This window comes from Gopherus flavomarginatus, chromosome 3 (assembly GCF_025201925.1).
Source record: "Gopherus flavomarginatus isolate rGopFla2 chromosome 3, rGopFla2.mat.asm, whole genome shotgun sequence".
NCBI lineage: Eukaryota > Metazoa > Chordata > Testudines > Testudinidae > Gopherus > Gopherus flavomarginatus.
The window spans coordinates 61,814,509-61,832,098 of record NC_066619.1 but is presented as its reverse complement, the minus strand read 5'-3'; the positions used below and the strand labels follow the sequence as shown (position 1 = coordinate 61,832,098).

Below are 17,590 nucleotides of genomic sequence, written 5' to 3'. Positions count from 1 at the left end.
CAGGCAAACATACAGATAAATGCTTCTGAGTTGAATGTTAGACCTTCCTTCACATAGCCAGTAAATCTAAAGACCATGTGTATTCTAATGTCGGGGTCGGGGAATAAGAGAATGTATGTCTCCAGTCTAGTACCAGAGAGGTAGCTGTGTTAGTCTGAATCTGTAAACAGCAACAGAGTCTCCTGTGGCACCTTATAGACTGACAGATGTATTGGAGCATGAGCTTCTGTGGGTGAATACCCACTTCGTCAGACACATATATCATGTGTCTGATGAAGGGGGGTATTCACCCACGAAAGCTTATTTATTTGACTTAAATATGAATTAGCTGCTGGAAGAGGGCCTCATCCTCCCTGATTGAACTAACCTCGTTATCTCTAGCCTGATTCTCGCTTGCATATTTATACCTGCCTCTGGAAATTTCCACTACATGCATCTGATGAAGTGACTATTCACCCACACAAGCTCATGCTCCTATATGTCTGTTAGTCTATAATGTGCCACAGGACTCTTTGCTGTTTTTACAAATGAAGGCAAGCAGAACCCTCATTTTACAGATGGAGAAACAGCCATAATGATGAAGTGACTTGGCGTGAATGAAAAAAACAGGTCTACTCACTCCTAGGCAGGTTTGCCATCTAGTGGTGCATACTTTAAAGCAGAAATAGGGTAAAATCCTGGCCCTGGTGATGTCAAAGACAAAACTCCCATTAACTTCAGTGGAGCCAGGATATCATCCATGATACTTAAACTCCCTCATATACATACAAAATAAAATCAGTTCATGAGAATTTTTTTTTTAAAGTCTGTATATACCATCTCTGTGACTCTCCTTTTCAGAGGTGGTAAGCATACCACCCCTCAATAATACTTTCACCAAATAGAATTTTCTTATTCAAAAATTGTTTCACACAAAATTAAATCACAAAACATGACCAGCACACTGATCTAATGTATTTTGGTATTCTGTATAGTTTAAATGAAAGCAAAGCATCTGTGAGGGAAAGGAACAGCCTTATAACCAATAAAAGCAGTTTTGATTGTCAAGAAACAATAGTAACAAATATCTCCACTTGTTCTGCAAATGGGGTTACGCTTATCTGACACTCCAAAATACTTTGAGCTGACTATAGCTCTGGAATTTATCTTTTGGTTTAATGCCATGTAAAAATAATATTTTAGCCCAAACTATGCTTTTTTTAAAAGCATAAGGCCCAGTCCTACATTTTTATTGGATGTGAACTTCCAAGATTGGGCCTTGAATTCTGTTACCTGCCTTGCCATCTGGCCAGACTAATATGCCTTCCACAAAGCCAACCAATGCGGAAGAGCTGTGAACAGCCAAGAACCTTTGGCAGGATGCGAAGATGAGTATAAATTTGATCATGAGGAAAATGTGACTAGAAGGTTGTGATCATGTCTTTTTGCACGACGACTGCCCAATCAACAATAGCAATACTGAAGCTCGTATAGCACATTTATTTCACATGAGATTTTAATTCTAAATTATGTCTCAAACTTGCAGTGTAACAATGCAAATCAATACTTTGGACAAGATTACGCCTGCCTTCATGCCAGAGTACAAAGGAGCAAGTCTGCACACCTGCAGCCATGGTCTTCCCCCTGTGTCAGGTTTAGGTTCTGTGTAGGATGCTCTGGATCCATCCAAACATCTGTGACATAATGTGCTACTTTGGAATAAATTCCTCCGTGGCCCTATATTTTCCCATAATTTCATGGCTGATACAAGTAACATTGTGGCACCTAGTAGTGTCACCTTCATAGGCAGGGAATAACATAAGACCTATAGGATGAGTTCAGAAGACAGCTGGGTAAGGGTCTGTAGAAGTATATTAGGATTCCAGGTGGCACTATAGATTTTCTGCTGTTCCCTGAAAATGTGTGACACACAGAGTGATGTGATCTTAAAGGGTTGCCAAGATGGGAGCAGCGAACAGTGTTAAGTGCAGACACCTGTCTCATAAGAGTGCTACCTGCAAGGCCCAACATGAGTCAAACTTACCAAAACTGAAACACAGAAGGAATGCATTTGACACTGGGCACTATTTTTGTTTTTACACCATTTCCTGTTGTGATTCTAGTGTTTTGCATATACCATAGAAAAGGAAGGTTTCCTTGCAGCAAGAAAAGTATATTTGTTACTGAATTGGATTCTCCCGTTATTTGTACTGAGGCCCCTTCATCAACCATGCTGTTAAAGAGGCTACGCTGGGCCCCTGCCTGAGAAACTTTTCCATGTGTGCTGTCCTAGACAAACATGGAAAACCAGAGCCACTAGGATTATCTGAGTTCTGTCCCATTTGATTTGCTGGAGAGAGGCTCAGAGACAATGAATTTATCAGTTGTGGGACGGAATATCTACCACAACTGCATTGTAGTCATTCTCCCTCCCCTCCCCAGCAAACCCTGGCAAAACTGTCTCTGATGTCAGTGGGACTGGAATTTAGTGTGTACTAGTGCCTTAGAATCCTGGATCCTGAATTACCAGGGAAATTTATTTCAGGGTTGTTTCTTTTTTTAAAGATGAAGTAGATAAAAATGTATGTAAGATTTTATTTTACCCACTTTAATAATCAAGAACCTAGGTATAACCATCACCTTTTTCCAAGAACCAGAAAAGCACCTTGGAAATAGATACCATATTTCTTTTAATGCAAAAATTATCATTATCTTGCCTTTGATCTATCACTTGCACCAGTTTCCTTAGCTGCATAGAATGACTCAACTTCTCTTTTTCTCCAACCCAAGTTACATTCAGTAAATGTTCTGCTATATTCTAGAGAGACTGAGGTGAGGATTGCTATTCTTCCTTCAATTAGCATTTAATATTAATAGGCTTAATGTATGTGCATAGAACAGTACTGTGAGAATTTACTAGGCCTAATTTTGATTTTAGTTGCACCAGTGTAAATCCAGTGTATTTCAGACCAGAAGTGGGCTTGTTATGCTTAAGAATTTCAGGGAGTTACATGGACAGGTGGATCCTAAAAATCCCCAAATAAGAGCTTATTTTTTGTGAAATATCCTTTTCAAATTTGTCAGTCCTTAATATTTATTTTCTTGCCCCACTGACCTTGCTTCAACATATTAAAACAAGACAAAATCACCAAAACTGATTTTCTTTAGTGTTGCATTAGATTATGAAGGCTCTATTATAAAATATGATTTAAGGATAGCAGTAACATGCTATAGAGACATGAGATTTTTCTTTGTTTCAGTCTTTAAGTCAACAGTCCTGTTAGGTTGAGAGAACAACTGCAAATGTTGGAAAAGCTTCAATCTTCCTGAAGTTCAGATACCTTGCATCGTATTTTTTTAATGTCTTTCTGGAATTTCTTTTTTTCTAGTTTCAGTTTTGTCGTCTGTATTTGTTGGAGTGAGTTGAGAGCTTCATGAATGGACTGAAATTCTGGTGTAAAAATAGGTATATTTAGTTTAATGATGGTCAAAGGCTTTTATGCAACCCTGCAGTAATTAGCTACTATTTAATCTAAAACCCATTAAAGCCATTCTAACTATCTAATCTGTTTTATTGCATGTCATGGAGATGCTTTAGCATTTTAATGATAACCTCCTTGTTATTGGAATCATGTCCTCCTGTGTACTGGGCAGCCTCAAACATACTGGCAGTGCTCCCAAATTATAGCAATAATACCAGAACTTGCATCACATTTATTGGGTGTGAAAATTGAATTCTATATCATGTCCAAACACTTAACAAAAATTAAGTCCTGCTTGTTATTGAAGTTACCTTTCTCCAGCTGTGCAGTTTCACTGTTAAAAGCATGACTAATACACTGTTTATCCGATAACTAATTTGTAACTCTATTAACATTACTTCTGGACCCATGAAATTCTCTAATCACATTTACATACCCCTGGGAGCATTGCTACTGCAAGTGACAGCATGTCAGGAGATCCCTGCACTTGCACAGGGCCCCCCTCTTGAAGTCAAGGGAGCTAGGTGCCTCTGCAGCAGTCATCCCACGTGCTATCAATTGCAGATGTGGAACCTAATCCGATAGTTTAGCCAGCAACACTGTAAAGTAGGCATAGCCTTTCTCAGGGTTCACTGTCAGGCAGCTTCAAAGCCCTTTCCCTCTTTCTATAGTCTTTTGGGGTTGTGGTAAGTCTTGGGGGAGTAGAAGTTTGTCAGCTGTTTCCCTTTCAGCTCCTTCCCTTCTGGTTGCCACCCCTTCCTGTGACCAGCTTAGAGTGACCAGATAGCAAATGTGAGAAATGGGGATGGGAGGGTGGGGTGCAATAGGAGCCTATATAAGAAAAAGCCCCAAATATTGGGACTGTCCCTATAAAATCAGACCATCTGGTCACCCTAGACCAGCTCTCCTTTTTAAGCTTGATTTCTCCAACTTGCACAGAAGGCTGTGCAGCCATGTCTATTTGATAAGAATTGAGCCCAGAGGAGCTTGTTAGCCTTCTTCTGATTGGGATGGGGTGTGCTCCATCACAGACAGGGTTGCTTTAGGGCTGGTATCTGACTCAGACAATTCATCATCTGTTAATAGATGGCAATGTCAGACAGTGAATATAGTTCAGGTTGGGATACATACAATTATTTCATTTTAAGCAACTGGATGCTAAACTTTTATCTTTGGTGTGTCCCCTGCAGGTAGTGGAGTTCATGCCAAGAAATCCAACACTGAGAACAATTCTGAAGGAGAGCTAGTTTTGGAAGTAGTCACTACTTTAGAATATACTGTATGGTATCATTAAGAATAAAAAGATAGATAGTTTTGACGGAAATCATACATGCATTTCTGAGACAGGAAAAGGGGGAGCTCAGATACTACTGTTACGAGGGCCTTATATGTACCTAAGTAAGTATATAAAGAAAGAGGTTAGAGTTGATAGGTTCCATCATTTCTGAAACAGACAAACTTACAAGCATACTAGCTTTTTTAAAAATCAACAATGTTTAATTGTAATGTGGCTAACCAGAGACTGGAAGGTTTTGAACAGTTAGAAGATTTATCCATCCCTGTTTGCAAATTACAGGATTTCTCAAATTGCAAACTAACTGATGTTTGCCCTAGTTGTCAGAACAGATGTTTGATTTTCTTGCTAATTAACATCTTAACCATAGTTTCCAGCTAACTGTCCTCTTAAAAATAAAGTGTCTACTTGGCAACATGTCAGACTGTCACTTTCTTTTTTGTTTTGAAACTGTTGTTTAATAGGGAGTTCATTTGATCAATGCAACTCTTCAGATGTGATTTAAGCAAGTAATTGCAGAGTATTTAAAGTTATAAAAAATCCAAACAGATCTCGCTCATATTTCAGACATTTCCAAGATATCTCAGCTTATACACTGTATAAGCACCAACAGCAGCTATTGGGACAGCATAAAAATTACAGAGAAAGTGCTCTTTCTTCTTGCATTTCTCCATACCCATTCTCCTTCTTGCTCTTCTTATTTCTTGTCGTCCCCACCAGATAGTTAGAAAAGCAAGAGTTACTGGGGAAGTGTTTACAGAAAAGCTGGGTTGGGGCATTTTGATCTGAACATGGCTGGATTAGGGCTTAGCCTGATTATCTCTGACACAAAGTTCAGCAACCAAGGACTTGCTGCTAAGAATGCTCATCCTCCAACATTTGCATTTTTAAATTCAGGAATTTTCTAATTGCATCATCCTTCTAGATCCTGTCTTGCCACATTGTGGATGGTAGCATGGTCTTTAAGATAGCCAAGTCCAAATCTGTGATGTTCTTGGTAGAACATGACTAGGTTAGAATTTGGTCTGCAAGTACACTGTTGGATGTCACTAGCATTCATCATAGAACACAATCAAAAGGTATGTGTGTGTCTGCCTGTTTAATCTAATTATCAGTGTACAGATTTGTATTGTGCCACTCTTCGTAGCAAGTTGAAACTTCAGAAGGACCTTGTTCTCTGCTACCTTAGGTGAAAATATACACAGCTACACATCATCAAGCAAAGATCTCAGTAACAAGGTTCTTGTGCAAATGGAAAGGCTGCAACCTCCTGATTAGCTGATGGTGGAAGAAAGGATTCTCGCCATTAGATGCAGTCCCTAAGGCTGAGTTCGGAAACCAGGTTCAGGATACAAGCTACTAAAGGAAAGTCACCATGGGAAAAGGAAACTGGAGTACTGGATTGTGGTGGATAATATAATGTCTGTCAGCAGTGACAGGCAGTGAGGAAAAACTATTTGAAAAATAGTTATATGGGACTGAGGAAGAAAGGCATGTTTTGATATTGTTCCCATTTGACTAGTAAGCACTTTCTAAGAAAGCGTGTTAGAATCCTGTACAAATATAACAAATAAATCCTTCTTACCTGATCTATATTCATTCTGGATTTCCTCCAGCTCATTCCAGATCTGTCTTTCAAATCTAGTAATTCTTGCATGCAGTTTATTTTCATATTTTTTCACTTGGCTCAGCACCATTTCATATTGCTGTGGTTTATTGGTACTCTCTAGCTTTAGCGAGAGGTGCACGTTTTCTTCCAGTTTCTTTTCCGCTGCTTCCTTTTAAATAGATATCATGTGAATGTCACATAAATCCCAAAGTCAATAAGACTAGGGCTACACTTATGGCAGTCTATAGAGTACATACACTGCACTCCCACCGAACATGAGTATAAATAGCGGTGTAGACTGTAAGGCATTATATTAACTAAATAAATGCTGCTGGAGCCTTATATCCTTGCAGGATGTCCTCCAACTCTCCCCATCACCTCCCTCCCCAAAATTCAGGGGGTGAGAGAGTGTGGAATGGAGGCTGGTGCAGGGCATTTTTAAAAAAACAGTGATTTAGTCCATGTTTCACCTTGGAATAAATTATTAGAAACAATTCACACTCCAGTGAAGCTTTCTGTTAATGTGCTTCTCTTACACAAAGCTTCCTAGCAAATCCAGAGACCAGTGCCTAGCATGAATAGCCAGGTTACAGCTGAAGTAGATGTACAATTAGGGGCTGGAGAGAAATCCTTTCCCATATACAAGCTTACTGGCTGCAGTAGCCTTTGAAGGCTTTGAAGGGAGGGGTTTTGTGGCTGCCTTCTGCCACCTCCCCCTTGCTCTGCACACTGCAGTACAGGGAGCCCTTGTAGCTCAGAGCTCTGTGTCACACTATAGTCAGCACCCCCTGGTCTTACACGGCAGAAGGGCATGTTTCTGCTGCCAGGGGACCCTGCAAGGCTGGAGAGGCAGTGGCAGGATTTGCCTCTAAATTAAAATGTTTACAGACATAGTAGTGTTGTTGAAACCTAACTAGAGTTTAACAACTCTAAACTCTAAACTATTGGTTTAAACAATCTCTTTGTATGTACAAATATTGAAATTATATACAGGTGGCTGATGAAGTGAGTCATCTCCCAGAATAATCTATGGCTGTTGTGCACTCATTAAATAGTTCCATCCTATAGCATGTAAACTTTGAGCCTAATTTGTGCTCAAGTTCATACAGCTTCTGTATGTCCCATGAGTGAAGAGTAAGCAATTGTATCCTCTCTGTTTTAAAATGTGCAGCACCTGGACAACAGGATGTAATGGTTGGCTTTGCAGTTACGGCCTGATCCTGATTGGTGTCAAGTACCCCCACAAAGATACGCTCTGAACTTTAGTGAGTAGCTTTGAACGCTCCATCCTCCCATATACACTGCTGTCGAGGTTCTGCTTTGAATATTCCTCTAAGTCCGACCCAGACAACTGCATTTCCAGCTGTGTTTTCATGAAGCAGCAGTAATAACCAGTGGACAGTTTGGCTACTCCAAAATAAGTGTGTATGTAAATATGCTCTGCTTTATTTCTTCTAGTCAAAAAATAGTGCTGCAAGCTCAGCTAATGCTAACACTGTATGTTTTGGCACAACTTTAATACAATCTCTCTCTACAGAGAAAATAGCACTGCATATTGGTGTCTTGTCTGCAAAACACCCATGAAAAACCTAGTATCAGAGGCAGCAAATAATACCTCAAAGCTGCTGTGTTTTATAGGGCTGGAAGTATTTTCAGTGTCTTCTCTATTGCACACCCAAGCTCATACCTGCTGCTGAGAATCATAACATATTTGATATTGAACCCTGCAGCAGGATGTAGTGTATTTATCAAAAGGCAAAAAAAGCTTTCCAGGCTTTAAAAGAACTAATTTAAAATGTATTACTCAAGTATCAATTCCCAATTGTTACTATTAGGGCTGTTGCTTAGTTGCAGTTAACTCTCATGATTAACTCAAAAAAATTAATTGCAATTAAAAAATTAATCATGATTAATCGTAGTTTTAATTGCACTATTAACAACAGAATACCACTTGAAATTTATTCAATATTTTGGATGTTTTTCTACATTTTCAAATATATTTATTTCAATTGCAACATGGAATACAAGTGTACAGTGCTCACTTTATTATTTTTATTACAAATATTTGCACTGTAAAAGTGATAAAGAAAAGAATAGTATTTTTCAATTAACCTCCGACAAGTACTGTAGTGCAATCTCTTTATTGTGAAAGTACAACTTACAAAATGTCGATTTTTTTTTTGGTTACATAACTGCACTCAAAACAATGCAAACTGTTAGCGCCTACAAGTCCACCAAGTCCTACTTCTTGTTCAGCCAGTTGCTAAGACAAACATTCGTTTACATTTACGGGAGATAATGCTGCCTTCTTCTTATTTACAATGTCACCTGAAAGTGAGAACAGACATTCACATGGCACTTTTGTAGCCAGCATTGCAAGATATTTACATGCCAGATATGCTAAACATTCATAAACTCCTTCATATTTTGGCCACCATTCCAGAGGCCATGCTTCCATGCTCATTAAAAATATAATGCATTAATTAAACTTATGACTGAACTCCTTCGGGGAGAATTGTATGTCTTCTGCTCTGTTTTACGTGAATTCTGCCCTCTATTTCATGTTATAGCAGTCTCGGATGATGACCCAGCATGTTGTTCATTTTAAGAACATTTTCACTGCAGATTTGACAAAATACAAAAAAGGTTTGTATGATTTCTAAAGACAGCTGCTGCACTTGACCCAAGGTTTAAGAATCTGAAATGCCTTCAAGAATCTGAGAGGGACGAGACGTGGAACATGCTTTCAGTAGTCTTAAAAGAGCAACACTCCAATGCAGAAACTACAGAACCCGAACCACCAAGAAAGAAAATCAACGTTCTGCTAGTAGCATCTGACTCAGAAGATGAAAATGAACATGCATCGCTCTGCACTGCTCTGAATCATTATCAAGCAGAACCCATCATCAACATGGACATGTCCTCTGGAATGATGGTTAAAGCACGAAGGGACATATGAATCTTTAGCACATCTGGCACATAAATAGCTTGCAGCTCCAGCTACAACAATGCCATGTGAATGCCTGTTCTCACTTTCAGGTGACATTGTAAACAAGAAATGGAAAGAATTCTCCTGCAAATTGTAACCAAACTTATTTGTCTGTGCGATTGGCTGAACAAGTAATAAGTCTGAGTCGACTTGTAGGCTCTAAAGTTTTACATTTTTTTTCTGAGTACTTTTATTTTTTGTACATAATTCTACATTTGTAAGTTCAAATTTCATGATAAAGAGATTGCACTACAGTTCTTGTATTGAGTGAATTCAAACATTTTTACAGTGCAAATATTTATAATAAAAATATAAAGTGAGCACTGTATAGTTTGTATTATGTTGTAATTGAAGTCAATATATTTGAAAATGTGGAAAACATCCAAAATATTTATATAAATAGTATTATTTTATTGTTTAACAGTGCAATTAATTGCACGATTAATTGTGATCATTTTTTTAAATTGCTTGACAGCCCTTATTCCTATGAAATTTTACATTTGGTAAGATGTAGGTTCTGAACTGAAACATGTTTATGAAAATCTGTATAAACAAATTTTGTGCATCCTATAAATCATCTATGTGATTTTAAATATGCACTAGAGGTCTTTGAGACTTGTGTTTGTAAGAACAAAAGGAAGAAGTTTGCTAAATATATTGCATTCTCTCCGGAACTATTCTTGGGATGCAAAGAGAGAATCCTTAATGCAGCTGGAAGGATGTTATGCTAGAAGTTTGATTCATCAGTCTAACAAAATAAACCTTCATTTCCTGACCCTGAGAACAGGGATTTTTCTGAAGCTAAGCACTTATACTTAAGAATGCTTCAGTGCCTTACACAATCAAAGTGGCTCTAGACCTTTGGTGCCTGAGCTCAAAGTAAAAGTAAAAAAAAGTGTATAAATTCAGGATGTGAATTTTGGTACTTTGAACTGTGGGCAGTTTACCATTGACAGGAGAGTACTGGTATGGTTGGGTGAACTATGTCTCAGTCCATGCTGAGGGTGCACAGAATCCAGAGTTAAAAGGAATAGCTAAATAAAATGTACTGCATTTTGTTCTCAGGTGAATATTCCAGTTCATAGAAGGACATTGTCTATTGTATATCTTGGTAGACATTTTGAACGTACTGACCCCAAATATTACACAAAATGAAAAATTGATTTGTTGAGCACTGCTTTACCAGGGCTTCTACTATCACTCCTGCAAGCCTTCTCTTATCTGCATCTGTTCTCTCTCTTTGCCCATCTTTCATAGTCTCCTCAGTCTGCACCCCTTTCTCTCCCTTTCAGTTTCTCACTCCTTTCATCCTCCCTGCATTCTTCAGTTTTATTTACCGTGTTTCCTCCCCCTTGCCTCTTGTCTTGTGGGGGCTCTGCTGAAAGGGTGATTTCAGGAAAAATATTTTTTCTAGATTTCAGGTAGAAGAACTTGTTTGTTTTACCAAATCATTTTGAAGCTTTAAACACCAAAGTTCTTCAGATATTTCTAAGATGATAGGGAGGAAGGAATGTGTTTAATTTTCTAAAATGGTTTGTCTGACTACGGTCCTCATTGAAGGAGCAAGTATGAGATAGCTGGAGTCCTCCGTTTATTCATAGCACAGGTTCAGCATGGATGGAAACAGCATGAGCTTCTCCATTCTGCTCCAGCCATGCGTCTCAGCTCTGGCTGTCAGGTACCACTTGTGTAGAATGCCCTTGGCCATTTGTTCCTTAGTTTCTCTGATGAGAATGTCTGAGGATGCCAAATGTGGTGGTGGTTTTTTGTGATGTGAACAAATGTCCAATGGAAAATAGACTTAAACCACCAAGCACATAGACCATTAAGCCGTCATCAGATGGTAGCTTTTGGTCAATACCACATAAGAACATAACATAAGAACAGTTGTATTGGGTCAGACCAAAGGTCCATCTAGCCCAGTATCCTGTCTACTGACTGTGGCCAATGGCAGGTGCCCCAGAAGGAGTGAACCTAACAGGTAATGATCAAGTGATCTCTCCTGTCATCCACCTCCACCCTCTGACAAACAGAGGCTAGGGACACCATTCCTTACGCATCCTGACTAATAGCCATTAATGGACTTAACCTCCATGAATTTATCCAATTCTCTTTTAAATGCTGTTATAGTCCTAGCCTTCCCAACCTCCTCACGCAAGGAGTTCCACAAGCTGACTGTGCGCTGTGTGAAGAATTTCTTCCCCTTTTATTTGTTTCAAACTGCTGTCCTTTAATTTAATCTGGTATCACTATGAGCTGGATTTGAATTGACACCATAGAGACAAAATATTTTATATTGCATTACCAGTCCATTTCCATTCTTCAGTCATTTTACTGACAGAGTTGTGCTTCTGGGGCTTAAGGGTTTAGCAGTTTGTTTTGGATTTTTTTTTTTTTGGCTTTGCATCTTGGAATCAAAAATGTTTGGGGTTTCTCTTGTAATTAGTCATGAGACGTCTAGAAATCTATACTGATTTTATCAGTCTGTGATTATAAAACATCTTACCAGTCTCTCCTTTACTGCATTAAGAAATTGATTTGTATTGTAGGCTTGCTCTTGTTCAGATCGCCTCAGCTGGGTTTCTGTCCACTTTCGTTGGTCCTGAATTTGATCCCGGAGGTCATTTAAAAGACTATTCACCCTAATATTAAGAAGGATTAATCATTTAGTAATAAACCTAAGTTTTAGTCAATGTTATGTGAAATCTTAGTCACTTGAGTAAATTGTTTAACACATCTGGCTGGCTTAGTTCTGATGCACGCTGTCATCTAGGGGAGAAGATTGGAGAAGTGAATGTGCATAATAGTTTATTTTCCCATTCCAATCAAATTTACTCTTGAAATGGATTGGTTCCATCCATTTCTGGTCGTACCAGGGATACAACGGGATCACTACAGTAACAGGCTGAGCATACCCTATATTGTTCGCACCAGGAAGAGCAGCAAAGTCAAGGCTGAGCTGGAAATGGAAACGGAAACATGAAAAAACAGAATAGAAGCTTGAGAGATTACAAGGAGACCAGTTTGCCTTGGGGGCAGATGGAAGTCTGGAAGTCTCCCAAAAGACACAGAATAAAGTCCAGAAAGCAGACAAAGGGGGGGGGGGGTCTTGCACAAAGAGAACGGTCTTACATTGTAGAGTGATCAAAATATAGGATCCTGGGAATAGAGAGCAGGCCCGGGGTGGGATTGAGGCTCACAACAGCTCAGAAATCAGAGCTGTGAACAGTGTCTAGGTAGAGGGGGCTGTGTGATTTAGACTGTTCTCTTTATGCTGCAACATGTGATATAATGCACATTGTGAGACATATTACAGAGATATTAGGACCAAGTTTCAGTTATAAATGTAAATTTCCAAGCTTTTGTGGGTGATCTGACCTTAAAGTGTTAGAAAATATTATTTTCTATGCTAATTTTGACATATTTGTTCTCCTGTAAACATTGACTCCTGGAATTCTAATTTGAGCAGTACTACTGAGTAAGTGCACAGCTTTGGGGCAAGCCAGCTGGGCATCTTTGTGCCTCAGTCAAAATATAAAACAGAAGCTTATAACTAAGCATTCGTGAAAGGCACATTTACTTGTAATTCTAATAAAGTACAAATATCATCCTAAAAAAAATTAAGCTTTTTTTTTTTAAACACAACGCTACAGATACAGTATTATATGGTAGAAATAATGGTAACAGATTCTGAAAATAAGAACAGAGCAATAGTAAATGACTTGCTATACATGGAATTTGACAGCAGTTCTTGCCTGTAGCTCATACCTTATCAAGAATGATATAAAATAATGCATTGGGTCATTTTTCATTATTGTTAAACAAACAAAAAGCAATTGCAAGAGATTGTTCTGAAAGATCAAGAATGAAAATTTGAGCAATTTTTATTTATATCTTTTGTAATCAACATGGATTTCTCTAGCATCATGGCTATGGACCAACTATCTGGAAAAAAGAGCCCCCCCTTTTATCAAGAAAAACATAACAGTCCTGTATTACAGGTATTTTAACAAGGGGCTCTCACAAGCACTTTTCCCCATAGTCAGTGATAAATATCAGGGATGAATATTCTTGCAGAAAGGAGTGGTGAGGGACCAGAGAATCAGTTCATTCATTTCCTCTGCCCACTTAAGAGCAATAAGTTTCCTCATAATCCTGCAGTCTTGCCTACTTATAGCTATTCAAAACACTGCTGCAAATATCATTTTCCTGGCTCATTGTTTCATCGCAACATCTCTTTGCATCCTTCCACTGGCTCCCCTTTCTTAACACAAACTACTTTTCTCTGCTTTAAGGCCCGTCATGGTCTATTCCTGCCTTACCCATCATCTTTTATATTACTATTGAGACACACACTTCCTCCACTATACCAGTCTTCATCATCCATTTGTTATGTTTTCAAAAAGCATCTTCACATTTCCACCTTTGCCATCCCTCCTGCATAAAAGATCCCTGTAAGCAACACTAAGTCACCTCATTGGCCTCCTCCAAAGCCCCCTCTGCATGATGCCTATAAAAAAAACACTTCAACAATGCGTGGGTAGTTGGCATGCTGTGACCATTTCTGCTCATACTTATCAATTTCACTAGTCTAACTATTTCTTTGTGCTTCCCCACTGTCTGTCGTATCCACCTGTTATCTCTTGTTTTACTGTTAGCTCTTTGAGTGAGAGACTGTATTTTCATTGTGTTGTATAGTACCTAGCATATCATTGGGGTCCCTAGGTACCACTGAAATGCAAATTGTAATCAAGGAGGTAAGCAACACCACTTGGCAAACAAATTTATATTAAGTGCATTTCCTGGAAATGTTTATACTTGGGCCTGAAAAAATACACTGAGTGTATTGATATCATACAGATAGTAGAGCACAGTGGTCAACCTGAGTAATTTAAAGGGAGTCAGGAGGGGACATATAATTGGTATTACTGAAAAGTGAGGGGGTGAGTCACTTGACTGGAATGTATCAGAGGGTAGCCGTGTTAGTCTGGATCTGTAAAAGCAGCAAAGAGTCCTGTGGCACCTTATAGACTAACAGACGTTTTGGAGCATGAGCTTTCGTGGGTGAATACCCACTTCCTCAGATGCATGTAATGGAAATATCCAGGGGCAGGTATATATATGTGTGCTAGCAAGCAAGCAAGCTAGAGATAACGAGGTCAGTTCAATCAGGGAGGCCTCACCCATGAAAGCTCATGCTCCAAAACGTCTGTTAGTCTATAAGGTGCCACAGGATTCTTTGCTGCTTTGACTGGAATGCTAAAGCTCATATTTAGGAAAGAGTGGGCAGAAGAGGGTGGAGGAGAATGGCATTCTATGTTAAAGATACCATTACATGCTTTAGAATTATTGACAATTCGGAAGGGCAGGATCTGTTATACATACAGATCAATGTGCTAACTGATAAATCACAAGATGGGGAATTTGCCTGTACAAGTTATTAATTCTGGTTGAGGATATGAAGTTGTTCTTATGAAATTACTGTATTTTTGAATACCTCTAAGTGCATCTGTCTCCCACGCTTGCTGACATGGGCTGTGTCACATCCTTCCCTGACCAGGTACAAAGGTGTGAGAAATTGCTAGCTGCCTGTTCAGGTGGAAGCATCTTGAGACAATAGGTTAGCTCAAGCCTTGCAGAACCTGTCTTATCCTATCTCTCTGCAGGGGGCTGGTGAAGGAGAGAGAGGAGAAAATTCCCAGACAGGACAAAGAGAAAGAGATGGCAACGATTTTGAAAAGGACGTGTGTGTGGGGTGTGTGTGTGTGTGGGGGGGGGGATTCTCACAGTCACACAGGAAGCTTTGAGCAGGACCAAGGAGAAGAAATGGGTGTGCTTTTTTAGTGGGTTGAGGGGGCAATTTATCTGTGAGACCAACCAAGATCAAAACAAGCTGGCCTGCAGAGTGAGCAAATGAGAGAGATGCACTAAGGTTCAGATAGTCATGCCTCTGCAGGGGAAGGGTCTTGGGTCTCGGGTCTCCCACAGGACCTTGGCTCCAGCTCAAAGAATGGTCCAGAATGGTGAAGAAACTGAGTGAGGGGTTGGGGGCGGGGAGCGTGTAGGGTTTATTATTTTTTGTCTAGATCTGTAAATTTCTCATGCTACTAAGTAAAGAGCAAATGTATTTTAGACTTCTGTGCGAAGTGTTTGTTGTGTATACATCTATCACATACCCCTTGAAGAGGTAAACTGTAAACTTAGCAGGTGTGTTTTAAGTTATAGGGGAACTAGAGGTGTCACCACTGGTAACAGGGATTGGGCCAGAGGCTGCTCAAGACAATCTGCCCTTCTAGGCAAAACTTCAGTGTGTGACTCCCCCCACCTCCTAGAAAAGGCATGTTGGACTTTTTTGGTGGGGAGCATGGGGAGCCTTCCAGTGATTGTAGTAGAAGTGGGGAAGCCAACTGCCAGGACGCAGTGCCACTCACTCAGGTTTGGCCCGGTGTTCCTCCATCATGATATGGGAAGGGGCCAGCTGGGTAAAATGTGAGTGAGTGGCGTTGTGACCTGGTGCACGGGGTTGCAGTAGTGTTCAGGTTTGGCCTGGCTGCCATGACACCCTAGGCAGCTGCCTAGTTTCCCTGTAGATAGAGCAGACACTGGGCTGGGCAGCTCGACAGTGGGACTGCAGGGTCTCAGTTCTCAGGCTGTTAAGCAAGGTATCCTCACTGTGAGTGTGAGCCTAGACACCTCAAGCTGGGGCAGTGCCTGGGCTCTGTTCAGAGTCTGGAGGGATTCAGCATTTGGATCCCCTCAGAGCAGTCTAGTGAGTATCCAGGAGGGAGAGCTCATCTGGAGCTGTGACAGGGCTACTGGGTGAGGTTCTGTTACCACTGAACCACACAAACGCAGGGTGAACAGCTCCTTAAACATCTTTTTATAAAATGTAGAAAAAAATGTGTGATAATGTTTCTAACACAAAGTATTGTAAGGTGGGGGTAATTGTAAAGTAGACCTCATTCTGATGGATAAAGATGAATTGGTAACTCCACTAAAAATTGGTGGTTGCCTAGGTGCAAGTGATCATGACCAGCATATATTTCCTGATGCCCTGGCATAGCTACACTGCCTGCCAGACCTAAAGTTCCACCTATTGCTCACCCTTCCTGCCTACCTGCTTCCCTTCCTATGGCGTGGGTGGCATGGGTAGCCAGTGCAGGGTATGAGGGGAGTACCTTGATTCCCTGTATGCTCCTATGCTGCCACACTAGCCAGGCTTCAAGTCAGCCATAAATGTTATGGTAAATTGAACAGAAGTATCCAAAGCCTGTCTTTAAGTATGGTAAGCTTCATTGGCTTTTGTATTTGTTGTTTCTTCTGGGGTGGCATTTAGTGTCTCTTCAGTTTAAGGATTAGTTGTAAAATGAATGTTCTTCAATTCTATATTTTTAAATTATGACTATTGTGTATGTCTTGCCTCAGCATTTTTGAATGTATATAAATCAATCGGTTTGTTTTGCTGTTTCATGCCAGACTAAAGCATTCAGAGTGCATTAATATAATTAAAAACTTTCCATCACGTACTTGAAATCCAGAAGTTGCAATTCATGGTGTTGATCCCCCTGGACTGTCCTTAAATGAGAGCTTTGCTCAGAGTTGGAAGTCTCAAGCTTGTCTAATAGCCGCATTACCTGATGAGAATTCAACAGAGAACATTTTAATGAGCCAAACTATCAGCACTTACATTAACTACACATTATTGCTACAGGAGCTGGGAAATCAGCACAAACTTAAGGTAGATGTGCAATGGAAAGTGCTTTTTCCAGAATTAATTTCACTGAATGCTAAAGGCTAACAGTCAAACTTCTGGCTGTATACCCTGTTCTCTTTGAACCTGATTCTGCAAGATGCTGACCACCATTTAACTCCCATTGATGTCAATGGGGACTGAGCCCTTTATAAGGTAAAATTCTTATATACGGCCACTTATCTTAGCTCCCAAGTCTATTTACAACCCATGATGATTCACTGGTAGCATTCTTTGTAGCATTCCAAATACTTGGTGCTAAATGATGGTTTTATGTACAGAATCCAGGTCTACCTAAATTGGGAGCCCAAATCTGAGAAAATTTGCAATACCAAGAGGTTGGTTATGTTCAGTACACTTGGCAGATTAATTTAATTAGGCCCTAATGTAAAGGCTTTTTTGAAGTTCATGCAAGACTTTAATCATGAGCTAAAAGTCATCTACTAGGAAATTATTATCCATTTGGCAATTAGAAAACTGTATATGG

The 17,590-nt window shown here is 39.8% G+C and overlaps 1 protein-coding gene across 1 annotated transcript in view; it reads right to left on the bottom strand.

Moving 5' to 3' along the window:
• Positions 1-832: 832 nt before the first annotated feature.
• FAM81B (family with sequence similarity 81 member B) overlaps positions 833-17,590 on the bottom strand; it is a 56,146-nt gene continuing 39,388 nt past the window's right edge. Inside the window, exons 5-8 of the mRNA XM_050943929.1 lie at positions 16,881-16,987; positions 11,860-11,995; positions 6,341-6,533; positions 833-3,430 (exon numbers count right to left, since the gene is read on the bottom strand). Coding sequence (XP_050799886.1) covers positions 3,297-3,430; positions 6,341-6,533; positions 11,860-11,995; positions 16,881-16,987 — 570 coding nt within the window. The 3' untranslated portion in view covers positions 833-3,296. The remainder of the gene's footprint in view (positions 3,431-6,340; positions 6,534-11,859; positions 11,996-16,880; positions 16,988-17,590) is intronic.